General features: G+C 35.0%; 2 protein-coding genes across 8 annotated transcripts; one reads left to right on the top strand and one right to left on the bottom strand.

Annotated features, from left to right (window-relative positions):
* Positions 1 to 3929: 3929 nt before the first annotated feature.
* Positions 3930 to 22862, bottom strand: deltaCOP (coatomer subunit delta). Of its 7 annotated transcripts, none has more exons than XR_015838653.1 (17): positions 22738 to 22862; positions 22543 to 22582; positions 20877 to 20997; positions 19387 to 19489; positions 18066 to 18185; positions 17918 to 17977; positions 17151 to 17247; positions 16142 to 16253; positions 15327 to 15398; positions 14229 to 14387; positions 13752 to 13828; positions 13024 to 13112; positions 12124 to 12271; positions 11539 to 11650; positions 11337 to 11462; positions 4558 to 10408; positions 3930 to 4234 (listed from the first exon to the last, which is right to left on the bottom strand). XR_015838653.1 is itself a non-coding variant. In XM_088271757.1 (16 exons), exons 1-16 carry the CDS (start codon positions 22738 to 22740, stop codon positions 10228 to 10230), a joined length of 1620 nt encoding a protein of 539 aa, XP_088127883.1. In that variant the 5' UTR covers positions 22741 to 22862; the 3' UTR covers positions 3930 to 10227. The 7 variants fall into 7 exon arrangements, 2 of the variants coding, with proteins under 2 accessions (XP_088127883.1, XP_088127884.1); XR_015838652.1 differs by having other exon boundaries at positions 3930 to 4793; positions 4923 to 10408; XR_015838654.1 differs by having other exon boundaries at positions 4923 to 10408.
* Positions 5489 to 9886, top strand: LOC148302342 (uncharacterized). The gene has a single exon (XM_088271765.1). The coding sequence runs from the start codon at positions 5489 to 5491 to the stop codon at positions 6923 to 6925; it is 1437 nt and encodes a 478-aa protein (XP_088127891.1). The 3' UTR covers positions 6926 to 9886.
* Positions 22863 to 22884: the final 22 nt, after the last annotated feature.

Below are 22884 nucleotides of genomic sequence, written 5' to 3'. Positions count from 1 at the left end.
AAATTTGTTTAACCGTTCTTTCTTCACTCATACGCTCCACATGTCCAAACCATCTCAACACACCTTTCTTAATTAATAATGTAATAAATAATAAATAATATATATATAAATAATAAATAATGTATGTAAAAATAAAAATAATAGATCAACCTGGCTGATCGGTGATAATATGCGTGAATAGCCTATAAATAAAAAAAAGACATTCATAATAACAGCAATGGGGGCGCGAGATAGAGACAGGCATGAATATAGAAAGAGGTAGAAAGACATTCGCCGGAGCTAGCGGTTGAGTTCGGCTTCGTCCACAGAACCAAAGATCAATTAACGAACATCTATTTACTTATATTTCTTCTTTTTTTATGGCTATTCACCCTTCTAGCCAATGCGAGTTATTTTTTATTTATATATTATTATTTTACACTTTTTACAATTTAAAAAAGATAAATGTTTGAGTTTTTATTATTTACAAAAAAAAACTTCAATTTCATACTATTTCTGTGAGCCTGAGCGGCTCATTATTAGAAAGTGGTATGAAATTGTGGTAAAGTGGTTCGAACCGAAAAACTTTGATTAAAAAATCCGAGACACTAGCCACGGGACCACAACCCGATACGATTTGAATTGAAATCGTTTGTTTTCCTGTAATTGGGGTTAGCTTCATTATTAAGTTGGTTTGTTTAGTTAGTTATTTTATATATTTCATACACATTTACAAATGATTTTCAATTAATTTTGTTTGTTAGGGGAGGTCGATGAGATTGAGATGTTAGTGGAAAATGGAATTGGATTGAGAAGACAATACTTGACATGTAAATTTATCTTAAAATTTTCGACTAAAAAATATAATATTCTGATTTAAAAAAATGATAGTTAATAATTCCGAGGGGGCGTCAGAGGCCTGCACTTGCAGGGCATTAATTGGAGACCTAGATCTTATTTCATTGGGTGCCCGTTTAATGACGGCTTCCTTTCAGACCTCTCCAGCATTAGCATTCCGTTTTCCACTAACCTCTCAACCTTATTAACCTCCCAAACTTGTTTGTAATAATTTTTATTTCTGCTAATAATTTGGATGCAACTGGCTGTCCAGAAGCTTTCAGATTCATTGTCGTTGCATGACCTAGTTGTGAAAGTAGAGTGGAGTTCCCTAGATTTTCAATTCTGCGGCGATTGCATCGTTCAGAACTATCTTCAAAAGCTGTTCCGCACGATCGCGCTTTTGTTGTTTTCGAGTCATCTTGCCCCTATGTGCGGCGCGGCGAATTGCCGGCTTTGTGAGTCAGTGACAAATTGACATTCTGATTCTGGAGAAGGGTGATTGATGCAGGGGACAGAAGACGATTGAAAGCACGCGTGGAGAAGAATCATTAAAGATATCATGAAAAACATTTAAAAAATAAAAAATATAAATTATACATTTGTGGGTTACAATAGTACATGTAGGAAGGCTCAATATATAAATACATACAGATAAACTTCACAAAAAACATAATAAGATAATAAAAAAAAAAACAAATAATTCAAATCGTATCGGGTTGTGGTCCCGTGGCTAGTGTCTCGAATTTTTTAATCAAAGTTTTTCGGTTCGAACCACTTTACCACAATTTCATACCACTTTCTAATAATGAGCCGCTCAGGCTCACAGAAATAGTATGAAATTGAAGTTTTTTTTTGTAAATAATAAAAACTCAAACATTTATCTTTTTTAAATTGTAAAAAGTGTAAAATAATAATATATAAATAAAAAATAACTCGCATTGGCTAGAAGGGTGAATAGCCATAAAAAAAGAAGAAATATAAGTAAATAGATGTTCGTTAATTGATCTTTGGTTCTGTGGACGAAGCCGAACTCAACCGCTAGCTCCGGCGAATGTCTTTCTACCTCTTTCTATATTCATGCCTGTCTCTATCTCGCGCCCCCATTGCTGTTATTATGAATGTCTTTTTTTTATTTATAGGCTATTCACGCATATTATCACCGATCAGCCAGGTTGATCTATTATTTTTATTTTTACATACATTATTTATTATTTATATATATATTATTTATTATTTATTACATTATTAATTAAGAAAGGTGTGTTGAGATGGTTTGGACATGTGGAGCGTATGAGTGAAGAAAGAACGGTTAAACAAATTTATGGAGCGAATGTAGTTGGAAAAAGAAGCAGAGGACGACCGAGGAAAACTTGGCACAATCAGGTATGTCAAATACTTGAAAGCGGCCGGGTCAAGAGTCGTAATAATCGTCGGGTATGTATGAGGAGATGCATGAATGTAGAAGAGGCAAAGAATGTTTGCAAAGACAGAGTGGTGTGGCGTTCGATTCTCTCTGCCTACCCCTGCGGGGAAGCGGCGTGATGGTTAGTTAGTTAGTTAGTTTTATTTGTATGTGAGGCAAAAAGATGTATGATAGATGTTCGAATGGTGAAAGAAGGAAAGAATGCAAGGCTGAGATAATCATTATTGATAAAATGGTTTACTGATGAAGTCAAGGAACTCGCCGAAGAAAAGCCATCTGAAATACAGAAGCTCACCGTCACCAGAAGAATATGCTAAATATGTGACGCTGAGAAACCGAGTGAACTCGGACGTAAATAAGTTCAACACATTTGTTGTTAGACAAATTAGTTAAAAAAGCAATAGAGTTCAATAAGACAGCTTACCTCTGCTTTGTAGGTCTTACTAAAGCATTCGATAGAGTCAGATTAAAGGAAGTCATTAAAATTCTCGATGAAAAAGAAATACCCTCTAATAATATCAGTTATGGCAAATAAAAGCCTATCAGCGGAAGCTAAACTGGCAGTGCACAACGGAGTCCTGGTTCCAACTCTAATGTATGGAAGTAAAACATGGAGTTGGCAAAAGAAGGATGAAAGTAGACTGAGTGCAGTCGAAATGCAATCTCTCAGAAGAATGTGCGACAAAACGATGTATGATAGATGTTCGAATAGTGAAATAAGGAAGGAATGCAAAGCGGAGATAACCATTATCAATAAAATTAAGAAAGGTGCGTTGAGATGGTTTGGACATGTGGAACGAATGAGTGAGGAAAGAACGGTAAAACAAATTTATGCCGAGAAAGACCAAGAAAAACATGGCACGATCAGGTATGCCAAATACTTGAAAGTGGTCAGGTTAGGAGTCGTAGTAATCGGCGGGTATGTATGAGGAGATGCATGAACGTGGAAGAGGCGAAGAATGTTTGCAAAGACAGAGTGGTGTGGCGTTCTATTCTCTCTGCCTGAAGCGGCGTGATGGTTAGTTAGTTAGTTATAAAAGATCTAAACGAACGAGCGAAGAAAGGATTGTAAAAGAAATTTATGAGGCGAATCTTGTTGGGAACATGAGCAGAGGATGACCGGGCAAAACTTGGCATGATCAAGTATTTAAAATAATTGAAAGTGGTCAATTCAGGAATCCGAATAATCGGCGGGTATGTATGAGGTCCGCCTCCATAGTGTAGCGGTTAGCGCTCTAGGCTACCATGCTGGAGGTCCCGGGTTTGATTCCCAAGAGGGTCGCAATAAATATTATTGATTTTTCAGTCAAATATATATTTAATATGACCCTGGACTGGTACCTGAAGCGAAAGGCTGATCACCTTTCCTTCGTGTATTTAACGATCAAGATAACACTGCTTCTATATAATGCAGTGCCCTATGCACCTTTGGGGTGCGGAGAAGGGTTGGGAGGAGGATGTGTGAGGGGATGCGTAAAGAAGAATGTGTACAAAGACAAGAGTAGCGTGGTGTGGTGTTCTATTCTCTCTGCCTATCCCTGCGGAAGCGGCGTGATGGTCAGTTAGTTACTTTAGATTGCATTTCTGTAAAAAATTAAGGTCAATGTTGTAAGATCACAGAGAGCGGGATAGGATGATACTTTTCAAGGATCTCGGTCATTAATGAACAAAATAAAAACATATTTAGGAGCATAATATGTTTATTTTCAGGGGGGAGAGTATACATATATATTAGTCACGATGAATAACTCCCAAGAAAATTGTGCAATAACACACGTTTCATGGTTATATCATCTATCTGCCTATACATATCTGCAAACACTAAAACAGTAATTACTGGCTACACATCCAAATAAAACAATGCCGAATCGTCCTCTGTAGTTTATATATTCTGATCCAGCGCTAGGAAATGAAACTGTCCAAAGCGCCAACACAATGGGGGAAATGGAACCCTTCTGCCGCGACAAGTCATTTGCCAATAGTTGCAAGAGTCTGAAAAGGTAACAAAGTTACAGAATTAGTTTTTATGTTTGAAAAATAATTGCTAGCATTACGACCCACTGAGCGATCTCCGATGATGAGGATATCAGACACCGGTATACACTAAGATGGTCTTATAAGGTATACAGTGGCAGGCTTCTCGGAGGGGTTGATATGAAGAGTTCCAACCTCATCATAAAACTACTCGTGGAGCACAGATGGGGGCTGGAAATTTGTCAGCAAAAGAGTCCAGTCCGGTTTTGCGATTGCAAGCTTCGTCGGGCTGGTCTTCTTACATCATATATCCAATATTATTTATTAATTATCATCCATACCTATTTCTTTGTGAACAAAACATGGGCAAGCATTGCACCCACTAGTAAATTGACATTTGTAACTGTATAAGTAAAACTGGAAAACCATTTCAAAATCTATACGCCACGTGCTGTAGCTATTTTTTGAATGACATCTTTTGTGTTTGTTGAATCTTATTTTATATGCATATAGTGCAATAAATAACATTATATGACAATAAATGTGCTTGTAACTATGCCGGTTGTCCGTACTTTACCTAAAATATAACATAAAAACAATAATAAAAACAGACTCGCTGTCAACGGACTGTCAAAATGACATTTCACACAAAGAAGATTGCACAGTTTTTCAGGCATGAAAAACAACAACAAAAACAGTTGATTACCTGCAATGCTGTTGATGGGGTCATTCCGGAGGTTATAGAATACATATTTCTTCTAATTAGCGCTTATTTGAGCAGCAGTCGAGACAAATTTCTTGCGTAATTTGTTTGACAGCTGTTTAGCAAACGGCGGAATGAGAGGAAACGCCTTACCAATAATGAAGTACTCACATTTCCAATATATAATAGTTATTTTCAACACGAGATCACCCGGCTTGTCATTTATTGTTTACAATGAATTATATAAATTAGTTTGTGCAATGAATTCATAACGGCCGCCCGGCCAGACTCGAACGAAGCTTATATACAAAGATTTATATACTAATGATGGCGCTGTAGGTATTCGATTTCGCGTCATATCGCCAGGTTGGCAGTGAAACCTTTCGTCTTTCCAAATTTCGTACTTGAACGTTACAAAACCAGAGAAAATGTAACAAAATCTACTATTTTCCTCGTCGTGAGTGACCAGCATGACAGTTGTGTTCAGTTTTGTTTTGATAGTTAATTTTCTTAGCAAATACATTCTCTAGAAATTAATTTTTAATGTGAAAAAACGTTCCAAATCAAAAATGAAATCAGAATATGAAATTCAGGATATTCTTATTAATAGATCGGAGAAATTGAATACGCTGTGCCGGATATGTTTGTCAGAAAATTCAGGTCAAGTTACTTCACTTTTCGAAGTTAACAATTCAACCTCTCTGTCTGAAAAATTAGCTCTTTGCACGAGGGTGCAGTTACAAAGTGGGGATGGTCTTCCCGGTGTTATTTGCGAAGTTTGCTGCGAAGAATTAGGCACAGCGGATAATTTTAGAACAAAGTGCGAGTACTCGGATTCACTGTTGAAAAAGATATATTTCAACGTCGTTCAGGCTGGAATCGTGAACGAAATACAGCAGTTGCCGAGTACATCTGACGCCATAAAAGAAGAAGACGAAGTAATTGATAACTGGATTGAATTTGAAGCTGATAACCGCAGCGACAGAAGTTTTCAGGACTCTGATAATGAAAACATTGCATCTCTTACAACATCCTTGAAAACAGTGATAAATAATCAGGTTGATTTGATTGACAAGTCTAAAAGAGTCGCTGCAGAATCACATCAATTTGAAGAAATAAAGACAGAAGACAAACTGAAAGTCAAAAAGAAAGTGAAATCACGTTTACATAATGGCAATGCAACTAAGAAATTTTCCTGTCATTTGTGCAGTAAAGTCCTCAGTACTAAGTATTCTTTAGAGAAGCATATGGTGAGTATGCATCGAGATGAAAAAAAGCTTAAATCGGTTAAAATGTACCAATGTACAGAGTGTTCTTACTCTACACCTCGGAGCTACACATTAGGGTATCACATGTCCATTCATACCGGGGAAAAACCCTTTCAATGTGATATATGCGAACGCCGCTTCGCCCAACCTAGTTCTTTATACGTCCACAAAAAAAGCCACAGTGACAAAATGTACTACACGTGTGCTGAGTGCGGGAAACAATTCAAACACAAATTTATTTATGAGAACCATAAAAACGTTCACAATAACATCAAGAAATTCAAGTGCAGTATCTGCAATAAGGGGCTGCGATCACAGCAAACTTTAGACGATCATATGAACAGGCATTACAATATCAAAAATTTCAGTTGCGAGGTCTGCGGATCCACGTTTGTGACGCGGGTGGAGTTGATCAGTCACGGGAAGAAGCACAGCGACGAGAAGCGTTTCCAGTGCAATTTATGCGAATATCGGTGCAATGTGAAGAAGAGTCTAGAAACGCACATGCTGCGACACACCGGAAACCGACTTTTCAAATGCGAGCTCTGCGAGTTATCCTGTTATACGAGAGTGGAGCTCAAGCTCCACATGCGGAAGCACACCAAAGAAAAGAATTATTCCTGCCCAGTTTGCCAAATCAAATTCTCTCGTAGCACGGGAGTCAATAAACACATGATGTATACGCACGGGATACAATATAAGATTAATGATACAACCGATAGAAGAATAATAAAATAAAAACTATCTAGTATTTTACCTTTTTTGTAGTCTTTAAGCCTGTCATGAATCATTTCATTTCATATCGTAGTATGTATTAGAAAATCTCTGATGACCAAAATATATTAAAATAAAGTAATTTTTTAAGTTTTATGATATAAAATCTCAAAGTTAGTACACTAAGACCTCACTTTGCGTCGTAGATACGTTCCAAAATATCGCGACGCAAAGTGAATTGCCTTTTCCCATTGGAAATCATATAAACATCAAAGATAGGTTACCATATTTTTCATTCAGTCAAAAAACTATGACGCAATGCGAAAATGAGTCTTAATTCAGTAACTACGCAACTTCGAAAAAACGCAAAGTGAAACGACGCAAAGCGAGGTCTGAGTGTACTGCAAATATTAATTATACATAATTAGAATATGAAATTTATTTATTGTAATAAGTTATCCTATTGTTATTATTATTAATAACAAAAAATCTTATGAAAAATAACTTAAATGTACAATAATAATTGTTTCATTTGATTTATATGCAGTTGTAGGTCAGTATTTTATTATTTTTAATTAAAAATAGATAATTGTATTGTAAGTAGGTACTTATGTATGTTTTATTCTCAACAGACTCGTACTTTTCATAGCGTACAACCCTGAGTGCCTTAGCCATTGCTGCTATTATCCTATTTCTATTTACTATTTCTCCTCCACATAGCAGAATTGTCTTTCAACCTGGGTTTTCACTCAAGTCATATCGGCTGTCCAAATTTAAAACACAGTAAGGAACATTTTTTTGTAGTACGTTTTTTTTGCATTTTCGGACTAAGTAGAGTCTACTTAGTCCATGAATGCAAAAAAAACGTACTACAAAAAAATGTTTCTAGTAAGTACAGTAAACACAGTAGTGTTTTAAATTTGGACAGCCGATGTGTCTTCTTCTGTGGTCTCAATCTTGTGGATTGGTTTGCAGCAACAAATGACACCTTCGCCATTCCGGTCTATCACGCGCCACGTACGTTGAACAGCCCATATCCTCGTAAATGGTATGTAACGTAAAGTCATATGTATCCTATCAAATATTCCACTCTTATATCCGAAAATCTAGTGCACAATCTATGACTGATTACCGTGCCTTTACATTGGTACTAACTAAACTTGGTGATCGAGTAAAAATTGCATTGTTCTGTCTCAGTGCACTATGCACCATTTAGGCGAGCATAATTCGTTCCAGAATCTTACTCGTTAAGCAAAACATTTTTTGTTTTGACCGGAGCGGAAGTCCCGGCTCACAAGTGGATGTCGTGAAAAATGGACTTACCCTTTCTCTGTAACTCGTTAGGCAAAATGTCGCTCGTTAAAGGAACAACTTATTCACTTTGTTTTTGCTCTTTATGCGAATTACTCATTATGACAGGTTCCGCTGTATGGACTTAAATTTCTGCCAACCTGCAATAATTTATTTTTACAAAATAAATGTATTTTATTCATTATATCATAATAATGACACCAGTATATAGAATATATACATATACCAGTATATGTATATAGAATAATATTACTCCTTTAGATTTTACTTTTCTTTTATTTCAACTCTTTATTTGCTTTCTTTTTATAATTATTATTTCATATTATTTCAGTCTTACCACTTTTATATTATCATTAAAATATATATAAAGCTGTATTATAAAAAGAATAAGCATACCCTGCCTACCTCAGAACAGGTATCTCCAAATACCTAGTGAGGATAGACAGTGTCCAATAAAAAAATAATAATAATAAATATATGTTTATATATAAATATGTATAACTTAAGTACAAAATTATATTAAATAATAAACGCTGTTCTGCAGCACTGAACCTGAGTATCATTGTGTTTGTTATATTCACGTATGTGATTGAATTGCTCAGTTATTTAATTTTATAACTCATTTGCGGTTTTAGTATTGAATGCCCAATTATCCATCTGTAAATTTTCATATTTTATATGTAAACAGTATTAAAAGACATTTTTATTGACATAATTATTTATTTTATTATATTAAATACATCATATAATGATTATTACACCTCGCTCATATTTTCATTCAACAAAAATTATATGTATGTAATAAATTTAATAGATTTCAATTAATAATAATGGGTAAAACTTTTTTCTAAAAATGGTTTGATGAGAATAAATTACAATTCCGAGAATACATAATGCGGCGTCCAATATAAGATCTGTATTTGAATGTCTATTTATTTATTATAAGAAATTGAAGAAGATTACATGTTGGAAAATAAGATAGAATATACATTTTAAATATCAGCTAACATTGGCCCAGCTGATGGATTGCTATGTTATTTGAAAAGTCACTAAATAAAAATTTACAGTATACCGGCAACATCATATTCAATTCAAATGAAGCACGCTGATTCAGCAAAAAACCATAGATAAATTGAGAATGCAAGAAATCTGCATGGATAATATTTAACATATCTACCAATTTTAGTAAGCAGTATTGAGTAACATTCTTAATAATCTCAAATATTTTTTTAACTGTTCTTTCCATCGTAGCTCTTTAGATAAGTAATAGAACTCAATGACTGATATGTGAGGAAAAGCTGGTTATTAATATTAGCCAATGTGACATTACTAAACTCAGGCTATGATCTGTTCAAAATGTATATAGAAGGCACTGCATTATTTTACTATAAAACCTCGACGCTAAAAACTTTATTTCTGCACTAAAATTTTATCTTTATTTGCATCAACAAACATTTTGTATTAAAAAATCTTAGCAGAAACTTTTTAAGTATCACTTATAATTAACAACAAATATCCATCGAATGCTTCTGTGTTTGGTGTATTTAAAAATCTAAATAAATTTTGTACAAAAGACTGCGTTTTATTAGTTTTTTTTTTAATTATATAATAGTTACAATACAAATTCCTCTTTCAAAACTTCACACATGGCTGAGAACTTAAAAAAAAAAACAACAGCAACAATCAATCAGCTGTTAAAAGAGAAAACATTTCAACCCACAAAAATAAATAATTATTGGCTTGTTGATAAAATTGCGATAGTACATTCACCATTTATCATGGTAATAAACAAAGACAAAGAAACTTTCACTTTACTATTCTGGTATTGATGTCAATTCATGCCAAAATCAGCTTAAATTAGATTAATTTTTATTTAAAAAAAATATATATATGGCAGTTATTTCTCAGAAGTTTCCACTAAACCAAAGGCCAGTTCAGAAAGTTGTTCTTTGAATACTATTTGTTGGCTGAAGTGTTTTACCCTTTGGCAGTGAATATATGTAACTATTACGCATCTACACAACTTCATATTTCTCTGGAATGAATGACTTTTCTATGGAAAAGTTAACACTGTCTCCCGGAGTGCCTCCTTCAGAAAGAACGAGCACCGTGTCGGGAGTAATGTTGGTGTACGGAGTCTCCGACAAAAAGGATATTTGCAGCGGGAAGAAGTCGTTGGGGACTGAAGATGCGGCACTGGAAAAAAAAGCATTCAAAATCAATTAAGGTTGTTTATGATCCAAAACAAAGAAACCCCTTTAGAAGGCATTACTTTTGTCTTTTATAAATTGACAGCAAGATGCTTAAAAAAAAGGTGGTTTGAGATAAAATATCTGTCATGTCAGCGTTATGTTATTTGAAATCCATTTCAAACAACAAGATCTAACATATTTTTAGTTTATGAGGATTTTCAGATACATGGTTATAGACCATAAGAAGCATTTAGGGTTTATTAGAAGAAGAAAAAAGTTTAATTGTACGAAGAGAAGAATTTGAAGATTATCAAAGAAGCTTAATTATTATGAATTTTCCACGTGGAATACCTAAAAATGCTTTCAACGACTTTTATGTGAATATTTTATTTTTTATGTCTATGAATTGTTTTTTTTTTTTTAATGTACTTTTAATACTCAATAATTTTTTTAAAAATTGTTCTAACTTAAACCGTGATACGATGTTTTTTACAGTCAAAAAGCCATCGAAATGAAATTTGTTTTGACATAGCGTAACTATTTTATGTATGTTTACTATGTCGTGGGTATACTGGCAAAGAAACTTTAACTTTAAAATCCCTGTTTAAATAAAACCTGTTATTTAAATTTACTTATGAAACCACAAATATATGAAATTTTGTGTATTTTGCCAGTTTATAGAACGTTGGAAACTTTAAAATATGCATCATTAAGTCAAAAATGCATATTTTCGAGTTTAAGTTTTTTGCCAGAACACCCACGATATGATTGTTTATCAAGAAATTACATTAATTATTTAATTAATAATATGTATAGTATATGTATCTTCAATATTTTAAGTGTTGCCATAAGAACTACACCAGTACCTATTTACCAGACTATATTCCAGCCCTCAAAAATGCACTCAGTAAAAATAAGAATGTTTCACTCACGTAAACTCCAGTGTACCGGTCTTTTGTGTGGCATCCACTACTGGCACATTCCACTGCAGAATGTTGCGTCCCTTCTGGTAAGTGTACGCGCCGTCGCATTCATTCACTATCGGAACGCAGCTCATTCTGAAATACAAATATTGTATTTATAATGTGACACACACACAGGCGATATTCGATTGACTAATGACCAGCAACTCACGGTAGGGGTATGAGGATGGTGAGCTCTTGCAGGGCGAGGTGTGCGTGGTCCAACTCATACTCGATGTTGACATCGCAACCTCCTTGACCATTCTCCGACGGCCAGCAGTTTACTGCAAACCGACAAGCATATAAAAAAGTGAAAAAAAAAAAGAAATACCGGTGTTATAAAAAATATATAGTCGCTTCGTTATCATGCCTTTAACACATTGTTTGCGGGCAACGCTTAAAGGCGTCTTTTACATACTGTTGGTAGAGAACGGGAGACCATAATTCCATTGCCAAATTATTGGCGGGAGGCCGCCAATAATTTAGCAATGACACCAACATTAAAATAACTCCTTTGTTTCTGTGACATCATTCATTGCTAACTTACGAATATAAGGTTTTTTCGAACGTGAATTTTCCAAAAGAAAATGATAAATGCAAATATTAATTATATTGGCTGTTATAAACACAAAACGAGTCTAATACAATCCTTTATAAGTTGAGTATGTTAAATTAGATATTCCTCCCGTCTGACAAAGATCTATTTGACCAGTGGCCATTACTACACTGACATGGATTGAAAAGTATGTTAACTAACCATTCAGCGGGATTGCGCTGTCGGCCGTGGTCTGGTATCTCCACTTGAGGACTCCCACGTCGGTGTGCAGAGGGAAGGGTTTGGCCGGATTCTTTAGGCCGACACATCCGGCATTCCGGAACAGCTCCTTATCAACATTTGGATGCGTCTAGAAGATGGGATTCAATTATTACATTATGCGATTCATTAAGATCTCTCGATATTAAACCCTCATATGCGGTCTGAACAATACACAAATTGTACAGCCAAATTGTTCAAATAATACAAGACGTTGTCAGGTTATGGTCCCGGGGTTAGTGTTGCAGACTTTTGAGTCATAGTTTCCAGGTTTGAACCCACAATTTAAGACCTATTTTTAATAACGAGCCGCTAAGACTCACAGAAATAGTATAAAATTGAAGTATTTTTGTAAATTTGGTAAAAATAAAAGTTTATCACCAATACTTTACAACAACGGTTCTCTCCAAAGTTATTATTTTTAAGCAACTATGTAAAAGTAAAAAAAAATGTAATATTAAGTTTCAAAAAAATAATTCTTCCTCCATAGTGTAATGGTGAGTACGCTCGGCTACTGTAATGGAGATTCCGGGTCCGATTCCCAGGATGGGGGGTTAAATAAATAAAAGTGATTTTTACACTCTTATATTTACTCAATATTACCCTGGACTGGTACCTGAAGCGGAGGGCTAATCACCCTTCCTTCATGTGTTAACGATTAAGATAACACTGTGTTTATATGTTTATATGCCCTATGCACCATTGTATGCATATGAGGGTTTAAATAAATAAATAAATAAAAATTAATTGAAAAGTAAAAATAATTATGTGTAATATTAAGTCTCAAAAAAAAATATCCAGCAGTGGAGAGGTAATATTAGAAAAGGTTAAGTTCAGACTGACCTGCAGTTGGATACCTCGGGTGTCTTCGTTGTTGATATGGACTCGGATGCGCCCAAACTGTTCATCGGATATGCGCAGAGTCAGCAGCCCTGGAAACAAGTACCCCCATAATAAAACATATTTAACGACTGTAAGACCAGTGGGCTGCCAATTTTTTTACAAGGGGCTCGCTGGTGGAGGGGGGAGGTGTACTATTTTGTTTTAACTATCCGAAATACAAAATAATTAAAAATAATTAAAAAATACTTAATATGCACATCAAACGACAAAATATAGATATGACTTTTTTTAATGGTGGATTACTGATTTAATCAGAGAATATTGATTTCTTTTAATTTAACAAGGGGCTCCTGCGTGCCCCTCTGAGTCCCCTGCAGTCCACCGCTGGACTAGTTACATATTAAGTTATAAATAACCTATATAGCCTTTGCTCCGCCTACGTAGTGTAATGGTCAGCATGCTGGGCTACCGTACCCGGGTTCGATTCCCAGGGGGGTAAAATGAATATAGGTGATTTTTTCAATCCAATATTTGTTTAATATTACCTTGGACTAAGTAAATATGTATATAATATTAAATATTATTATTTTGGATCGTATCAGAGGATGCGTTAGAAACTTGACATTGCATATTTTCATATTGTGCATATTACAGGACTAAGAAAAGTTTCCCGGTCGACGTTTTGACCGTCCCTGCTATATAAAATAGAGGTTATTTAAAGATAATACCTGTCAGCTCAAAGTTTTGAATCCCTCCATCTCTGCCAATCTTGACTGTTAGTTTGTCTTCTAGCTTGAGATGCACACTGGAAAAAATAAAAACAAAATTATCATTTCGATATCATGTATAATATTAAAGAAACAGAAGTTGTCCAATTGTTTTGGGAAAATAAGTGCCACAAAAACTGAGTACATATAATAATAATCATTATGGATAATTTACAAAACAATAATAATAAATAAAAACTAGATTTTACTCCGGTACATGACACTGGATTGACTGTGCTTCTTTATAAAATTAATTTTTACTCCTGTAATACTGTATTGACTGTGCTTCTTCATAAAAAAAAATTACAATCATGTTCCATTGATAAAATAAAACTAGTTCTTACTCCTATAAGTAAAACTGTATTGACTGTGTTCCCTCATTAAAAAAATGTTTTACCACAATCATATTCCATAGATAAAATAAAAACTAGTTCTTACTCCTGTACATTCTCTGCCCTGATGGGAGCGTGGGTGATTGAGTCTCCCCGAACTCCCGGCGTGGCTGTCTGCACCACTTCTCCCTCGCTCTTCAGCTGGTCCACGAAACTGTCCACATCACGGCTCTTGGAGCCCAACTTCATGGCGTTACGAGATTTCCTGCAATCAATACCATTCAATTACTAAAATTTTCTTCTTTATATTCATTTTGATATCTCTATATAGTTGAAGAAGAATATATAAGTCTGGGTATTTATAGGGCTTATGACCATGTGATTTGATTGATCACATATGTAACATTCACCATTCTACCCATGATTGACAACCTCACTACTCAAATTTTTGGAACTCCTACATATATCTTTTTTATCTCATGACACTACATGTGAGTTCACTAGAGCCATCTATGTTGGATTGAGAAAGCTTTTATTTAGTAGAGACAGCAAGACAAGCTTTTATATGGACACTACTCAAATTTCGGAAGATATATTAGTTTCAATTGACTCCTTCTTGAGCATGCTACTTCTTCTCCACAGTGCAGTAGTTAGCGCGTTTAGCTTCTGTCCCAGAGGCCACAGGTTGGATTGCATAGGGAGTCAAAATAAATTAAAGTGATTTTTCACTCTTATATTAGTTTTAAAATACCCTGGTCTGGCACCTGAAGCGTGAGATTGATCACTTTGCTTAATTAAGTAATGGTCAATATGATGAAGTGCCCTATGCACCACTGGGTCCAGATGAGGGTTAGAAGAAAAAAAATATTGTAGTAATGTCATTGTAAATAGATGCTGTTGTACGGGTGTGAGTCGTGGCACCAAAACTCAGAAACAAACTGGAAAGTTTTGAAAATACTGAGGCGACTACTCGGTGTAAAGTTGTATGACTTCGTTAGGAATGAGGAAGTACCCAACAGCCTCTCATGCTGGAAGTCCTGAAGAGGAGAAGGCGGACACGGTTGGGACATGTCCTTAGAATGCCACCTGAGAGCATTAACCCCTAGTGTCTCTTCTTAAAACCCCGAGGATCCCGGCGCCCCGGAAGACCGCTGACGACCGTTCACCGACTATACTCAGCGGAACTTCGGGATGCCGGACTGACCTGGGTGGAAGCCAAGGAGATGGCTCGTGACAGAGTGACTCGGAGCCGTCTCGTTTTGCCCATATGCTCCACCTAGGGAGCGAACATTAAAAAGAAGAAAGAGAAGAAGAAAGAATGTCATTGACATTTTCACAATATTCAAAAGTCTTAGGTGATATAAAATTAACACCTTTTGGACGGGTGTATTTTACGCCTGCGGACCGCTGGCGACGGGATTTGATAATTATGTACATATAGTTTAGACATTTATGATTGGTACATAATATTCATACAAAAACATAAAATAATTCCTCCTATTCTGAATTTAAAATGAGGCCGGGGCAGAAGGTAAAAATACCCTTCCCGTCCTTAAGCATCAATCGACCAAACGGGTAGAAATACCTTTCCTGTCATTAGTGTGTTAGTAAATATGCAAAATTCCAAAATATTGTATGTAGCGTAGCATTTCAGTTTTAAAAAAACACTAGATACAAATGGAAATAATTGACTGCTGGGGAGGTTCAATAAGTAGCTCATGAAAAATTTTTGCATTGGACAAATAATTTGTTTAACCAGTTGCCAAATTATCCCGAGCGTGACTCGGGCAAGGAGTTTATATTGCATTGATGAATCCGAGTGCTGCTCGGGCAAATGGTATTCCAACTTGGTGGTGTTGAATTGCCCGAGCCAAATATATTTTTGTTTTTATAGACTAACGCGAGCAGTGTTCAGGTAGTCTTGTTTCGAGTTGTTTGGTGATGATTTCCTGCACCGACAAATTTTCTCGCCAAAATTCGACTGTTAAGTTAAACATTTTAAATTTTAATTTGACTTACTCTTTTGTGATAGTCGGCTGGGGATTGTAGTTGGTGTTGACTCGAATTTCACAAATGTGCGACTGCAAATCTGAGAAATTGCTCATCGAGCTGGAAATGGCTTGTGACGAATCTGGAAAACAGACAAAAATATGATTTAGATTTTTTCACTCTAATATTTATTCAATATAACCCTGGACTGGTACCTGAAGCAGAGGGCATAACACTGCATTTATATGTTGCAGTGCCCTATGCACCATTAGGGTGCGGATAAGGGTTCGATTGAATTTGTAGTAATACTACTAAATACTTAGATTCGGATAAAACTAATATTTTTTTAAAATAATTTTTATATTACAATTATCAGATCTATATTTATATCCGTCCGCCTCCGTAGTGTATAGGTCAGCACGCTCGGCTACCGTTCTGGAGGTCCCGGGTTCGATTCCCAGGGGGGGTCAAATAAATATAAGTGATTTTTCCACTCTAATATTTATTCTATATTACCCTGGACTGGTACCTGAAGCGGAGGGCTGATAACCTTTCCTTCGTGTGTTAACGATCAAGATAACACTGCATTTGTATGATGCAGTGCCCTATGCACCAGTGGGGTGCGGATAAGGGTTCGAATGAAAATGAAAAAGATTTTTATCCAACTTGATTGTAAAAATAAAGTGGTATTCTGGGAAACGACATGTTTTTATTGCAACACTCAATTTTAGATTTTATTGTTTTCAAAACTTGTTATAAAATTTACGACTTTAAGAGAGTACTTTTAGCAGACTTAAACAGACAGAATGAGAACAAATTTCAAAAGGCTCGCGAATCCCATAAAAAGGGTTATATTTTTTATGGCTTATCCTTGATTTATGGCAGACTTCAAAATTCAAGCCTCCCAGCTCCGTACTGGAGGACTTGGATGTATAATAAAATAATGAGTTATGCAGAAGATGAAGAAAGTAATATTGAGAAGGATAGATCGAGGATACGTTGGTGTGGTACGTGTCATTTTATAACTTGATATACTAACTTGTTGGAGGTCCTCCCTTCTTGGCGCTCTCCAGCCTCTCTCTCTGCAACTCTTTCGCCTTCTCACGCATCTTATTTCTGGCCTCACGCTCTTGCGTCTGTAGAAACAAAGATTTAAAAAATATATATATATACACGAGATAGTCAATCAACAGTCAGTCATTCGACCTTTTAACTGCCTGAGGAATGTTAATAACTTGTTTCGAGCATTTACCCTCGTGATGTCAGCCTTTTAAATTGAATTTATTTATTGGATAATTAATGTAGCGCCGTTTTCGTGAGAAATCACTTCAAGGGCGCTTCACAAAATACAGCATATATGCATATATACACACATATACATACATACACACATATATACATTATTTCCACGCAGGGTCTTTTTTCCTTGTAATGCGGTGGAACGTTGTTCCGGCACTTTTTTCCACGGATAAATTTTATATTTTTTTAACTTTTCAAAATCAATTAGACGAAACAATGTTTGTACTTACGTAATTACAATCTTTATTTATATAATTTGTCAAAATGATAAAACATGGTATTTAAATGAATATTTAAATGATATTTGAATATGCACTTTTGGTAAAAAGCTCGGTTTACTTTTAGTAAAATGAGTTCTGGGACCTTTTTGTTTAAAAAAAAATGCCCTGTTTACACATATACCCATACATACATACAAACAGAGTATAAAGTGGTAGGAATATCTTTATTTTATACAAACCAATTAATACTCATTTTACTAGCTAACGCCAAGTGTTCTGAACTGACCTGTCTAACAGCTTGGTAGACCTTTTCTTCATGAGAATCCATCTCCACAAATGTCCTGATCTGGAAGGTAAAGATGGATTAAGTAAAGATGCAACTGTTTAGTAATGCGTTGTGAAATTTAAATAATCTGCAGTGAAATTGTTCATACCTGCGCTAAGTTGACGCTCTCCCTGTAGCCCAGAGCCACGATCTCGTCAAACGCAAATATGAGATTGAAGGCCTGGTCCAACACCTCGGCTTCACTCAGAGTAGTGCAGTATTCTGGAATCTAATTTAATACCAATCATATAATATCTATAATATTATTTACATACAAACTTATAAACTTATTTTATTCTGGTCAGGCTAGGAGTCGAAACAATCGGCGGGTGTGTATGAGGAGATGCATGAACGTGGAAGAGGCGAAGAACGTTTGCAAGGACAGAGTGGTGTGGCGTTCTATTGTCTCCGCCTACCCCTGCGGGGAAGCGGCGTGATAGTTAGTTTTTCTTATAAATTAGAAAGGAATCGTAATTTACTTAGTTTATATCCGCCTGCAATTCTGTCTCTTATAAATCATAACATAAACATAATTTTTATCAATCTGAAAATGTGTGTAAAAGTGATTGTTGATCAGTTAACAAATTGAAGGGTATGATTATTTTTACATAAATACAGTGAAACCTCTATCTATTATTCCTCGAATAATCGTTTTCGAATCGGATGTGTCGTTTATTTCTTCTATCCCGACTTAATTTCATACTAAACTAAACCGCATCGATCGTTTCTCTATCACCATTTACCGCATTTATCGTTCGAATTAAGCTGCATATTTGATATATTTTGTCTGTTTTTTTACATTATTTCCAATTTTCTTACATTCAACGAAAACGTATGGGATAGAAACTATCGAAAACTTGTGTAACCGATAGCAGGAGAGGTCGATATTGATGAAAAGGAGCCGCTGCCTGTACCTGCATTTCCAGAAGCGTGCACACTCTTTTTGAAAGAAAACTTTCTACAACGCACATTCAATAACCGATGCTGAAAAAATACTATTTGCAAAGCCGAAAATATACTATTGACTTACGAAAATAAAACAGTTAAAAAACAAAAGTATTTTTTAAAATTCTATTCAGGTTTGTATTCTTTTTTTAATAAAAACATTTGCATCTGAAACATGAATTCTTCTTAGAATTTTAGCCTACGAATGGTTATGCAGATTGGGAGGACGGTATCTTTACTCGGTCGTATCTATTTGCGTATTGACCTCTTAATCCCGCATTCATAGTTTATTTTAATAGGTCCCTTTAAAAACGATAGATAGAGGTTTCACTGTAAATCATTTTGTATGATAGTGTCGATGAATATCATTGTAATAGAATTCCATAAGTAACTAATAAAATACATTAATCTTACTGTATATTTAAATACTAAGAAAGAAATATTTTAAGTGATAGTTGTATGGATAAAGAGCATTGGATTCTCACCACTCGACTGAAGAGCCGGAGCGTCTCCAGATCCTCGAGGATGTTGCTGGCCTTGGTGGTGATGAGGAGCATGTAAAGCTTGTCCAGCGGCTGGTATACATACCTGGATCCAAAATACAAGTCTGATTTTACATATCGACCATACTATGTGTACATTATGAGACACAAAATGATAAATTTGAGCAAGTTTTACTTTTAATTTAGTTTGTATTTGTACAAAATACAATTCTAATTTTACATATCGACCATACTATGTGTACATTATGAGACACAAAATGATAAATTTGAGCAAGTTTTACTTTTAATTTAGTTTGTATTTGTACAAAATACAATTCTAATTTTACATATTGACCATACTATGTGTACATTATGAGACACAAAATGATAAATTTGAGCAAGTTTTACTTTTCATTTAGTTTGTATTTGTACAAAATACAATTCTAATTTTACATATCGACCATACTATGTGTACATTATGAGACACAAAATGATAAATTTGAGCAAGTTTTACTTTTAATTTAGTTTGTATTTGTACAAAATACAATTCTAATTTTACATATCGACCATACTATGTGTACATTATGAGACACAAAATGATAAATTTGAGCAAGTTTTACTTTTAATTTAGTTTGTATTTGTACAAAATACAATTCTAATTTTACATATCGACCATACTATGTGTACATTATGAGACACAAAATGATAAATTTGAGCAAGTTTTACTTTTAATTTAGTTTGTATTTGTACAAAATACAATTCTAATTTTACATATCGACCATACTATGTGTAAATTATAAGACACAAAATGATTTATTTAGTTTGTATTTGTACAAAATACAATTCTAATTTTACATATCGACCATACTATGTGTTCATTGTAAGACACAAAATGATAAATTTGAGCAAATTTTAGTATTTATTTAGTTTGTATTTGATTATATCCTTAAATCCAAGTAAAAAATAAATAAATAAATAACTCCCGCTCTCCATCGAGATCTAACCTTATTCGCACCTAATAGTGCATAGGGCACTGCATCATATAAACGCAGTGTTATCTTGATCATTGACACATGAAGGAAAGGTGATCAGCTCTCCGCTTCAGGTACCAATCCAGGGTAATATTGAAAAAATATTAGAGTGAAAAATCACTTATATTTATCTGACCCCATCCTGGGAATCGAACCCGGAACCTCCAGTAGGGTAGCCAACCATTACATCGTGCCGCCCATTACACCAATGAGGCGGACAATTGCACTGCATCGTATAAACGCAATGATCTATCAAGATAGTATTTCGTTTATATGATGCAGTGCCCTATGCACCATTGGGTGCGGATAAGGGTTAGGAAACATATTAAACTAATTAAATAGCAAATAAAATTCGGTTGCCGCAAATAAAATTCTGATGTTGTAGATTGTTTAAAAAAACATGTTTTTGATTGACAAGTGAATTAACGCAACACAACTTTACAAAATGAAACAGTTTCTCACCTGACTGAATCGGTTTCCACAAACGTGTGCTGTTTTCCGGCCGTCATCAACTTGGGGAAGGCCGCCAGCAATCCCTCGATACGAACTTTGGTCATTTCCACAAACTGACGTGATAGGAGAGCTAAACAACATGAATTACCAAATCAATCGATGGTTACTTAACATTGGAAGGGACAAGGTGGAAAGTGAATTAATTAAAGTCCAGGTGTAATTATCACACTAAAAAACCTTAAAACATAAATTATTTTTGTATCTCCTGTATGTTATGTTTATAATCTAATCATTAAAAAAAATATATGTATATTAAAAATTTTAAAAAAATATATATAAACTTGTATTACCATGTTAGTATTCGGCTCAACACAGGCCATGCCTAAAGAGCCGTAATACGTATAATAAATGTGTATATGAAATGAATATGTATATTGAATGTATCTATGTATTATGAAAATAAATAAATAAATAAATAAATAAATAAATAAATCACTAATTTGCTTACATGAAAAAGATATTGATAAATAAGGAAAGAATACACGGCACGATCAGGTATGCCGGTATGATCGATAATCCTGAAATTATCCAGAGCATTGGTCTGCATGTTCCCGATAGTTACCTAAGACAGCGTCGGCATAGATTGTTTCACATTCCTATACACAGGACCAACCTGCCGATGGTTATGCCTGTAGGAAGAGCTACCGCTATGTTGAACAATATCACATTGGATATTGATGTGTTCCATGTGTCCGAAGGAGTTTTCCGAAGCGGGATTCTTCTACACCTTTAAGTCTTATTGCTTACTTTTAATATATACGCCTTGAATATTGTTTGTTATGTATATATTATTTTTTTTATTGAATAAATTGAATTGAAATTGAAAATTGAAATACTCGAAGGCGGTCAGGTTAGGAGTCGAAACAGTCGGCGGGTATGTATGAGGAGATGCATAAACGTGGAAGAGGCGAAGAATGTTTGCAAAGACAGAGTGGTGTAGCGTTCTATTCTCTCTGCCTACCCCTACGGGGAAGCGGCGTGATGGTTAGTTAGTTAGAAAGAATACAAAGCTGAGATAAGCATAATCGATAAAATTAAGAAAGGTGTGTTGAGATGGTTTGGACACCTGGAACGAATGAGTGAGGAAAGAACGGTTAAACAAATTTATGAGGCAAATGTAGTTGGGAAAAGAAGCAGAGGAAGACCAAAGAAAACTTGGCACTTATGTCAAATACTTGAAAGCGGCCCTGTCAGGAGTCGAAATAATCGGTGGGTATGTATGAGGAGATGCATGAATATTGAAGAGGCAAAGAATGTTTGCAAAGATAGAGTGGTGAGGCGTTCGATTCTCTCTGCCTACCCCTGCGGGAAATCGGCGTGATGATTAGTTAGTTAGTTAGTCAGTTCGTAGTATTGTCTAATAGTTTTTTTGTTGCGGACGTCTCGCCGCCAAGAAGCTTTATAGTATAGAATATTAGAATATTTATACAACTAGTGAGTTGCGAATTTCGATAAGCAGGCGCAGTTTCTACTCTAGACATCTATTACAGTTTTTTTTATTGTTTCACAGTTCACATGGTTAGATACGTGTTAAGTGACTGTCAAATACTATTCAGGATAGGGGGTACACAATAACTTTTGTTTCGTATGTTTTAACGATAAAAATACACATTACCTGACCCCGATTTGGTGCATACTGTTGCAGCTATGAGCACCTAAAATAAAATAAAATAATAATGAATAAAATTGATAATTCTGATGAAATAAATACAAAAAAAAGTTGAATTTGTGCAAGGCGCTTTTATTAAACAAAATTATAAATACAGGATCAATGAGATATTTGTTTTTGAGGAAATATTTAGTTTCTTACCATTATAAAGAATTTCAGAAGCTTTTGATCAAATTAAAACACTTAAGTCATGTAAAAATACAAACATCCGTCGGCGAAAGGTGACGTGTAACAGATTACAGATGACAGTAAATTCAAGATGGCCGACACATGATTTATAAAATTTTA

Source organism: Brachycentrus maculatus, unplaced genomic scaffold (genome assembly GCF_059751285.1).
Source record: "Brachycentrus maculatus isolate JH-2025_06_01 unplaced genomic scaffold, ASM5975128v1 h1tg000459l, whole genome shotgun sequence".
Classification (NCBI taxonomy): Eukaryota; Metazoa; Arthropoda; class Insecta; order Trichoptera; family Brachycentridae; genus Brachycentrus; species Brachycentrus maculatus.
Note: the sequence above shows the minus strand (reverse complement) of the source record. Positions and strands in the feature narration are given on the sequence as shown.

Excerpts from the sequence above, each read along its gene's own strand:
- deltaCOP (XM_088271757.1), bottom strand. Across the intron at positions 14,388-15,326 it reads TCTCCTTGGCTTCCACCCAG|GAAATCTCGTAACGCCATGA; the intron begins GTCAGTCCGGCA and ends TATTGATTGCAG. Across the intron at positions 11,463-11,538 it reads ACCATCCTCATACCCCTACC|AATGAGCTGCGTTCCGATAG; the intron begins GTGAGTTGCTGG and ends TTTGTATTTCAG.
- LOC148302342 (XM_088271765.1), top strand. The coding sequence starts at position 5,489 with ATGAAATCAGAATATGAAATTCAGGATATTCTTATTAATAGATCGGAG.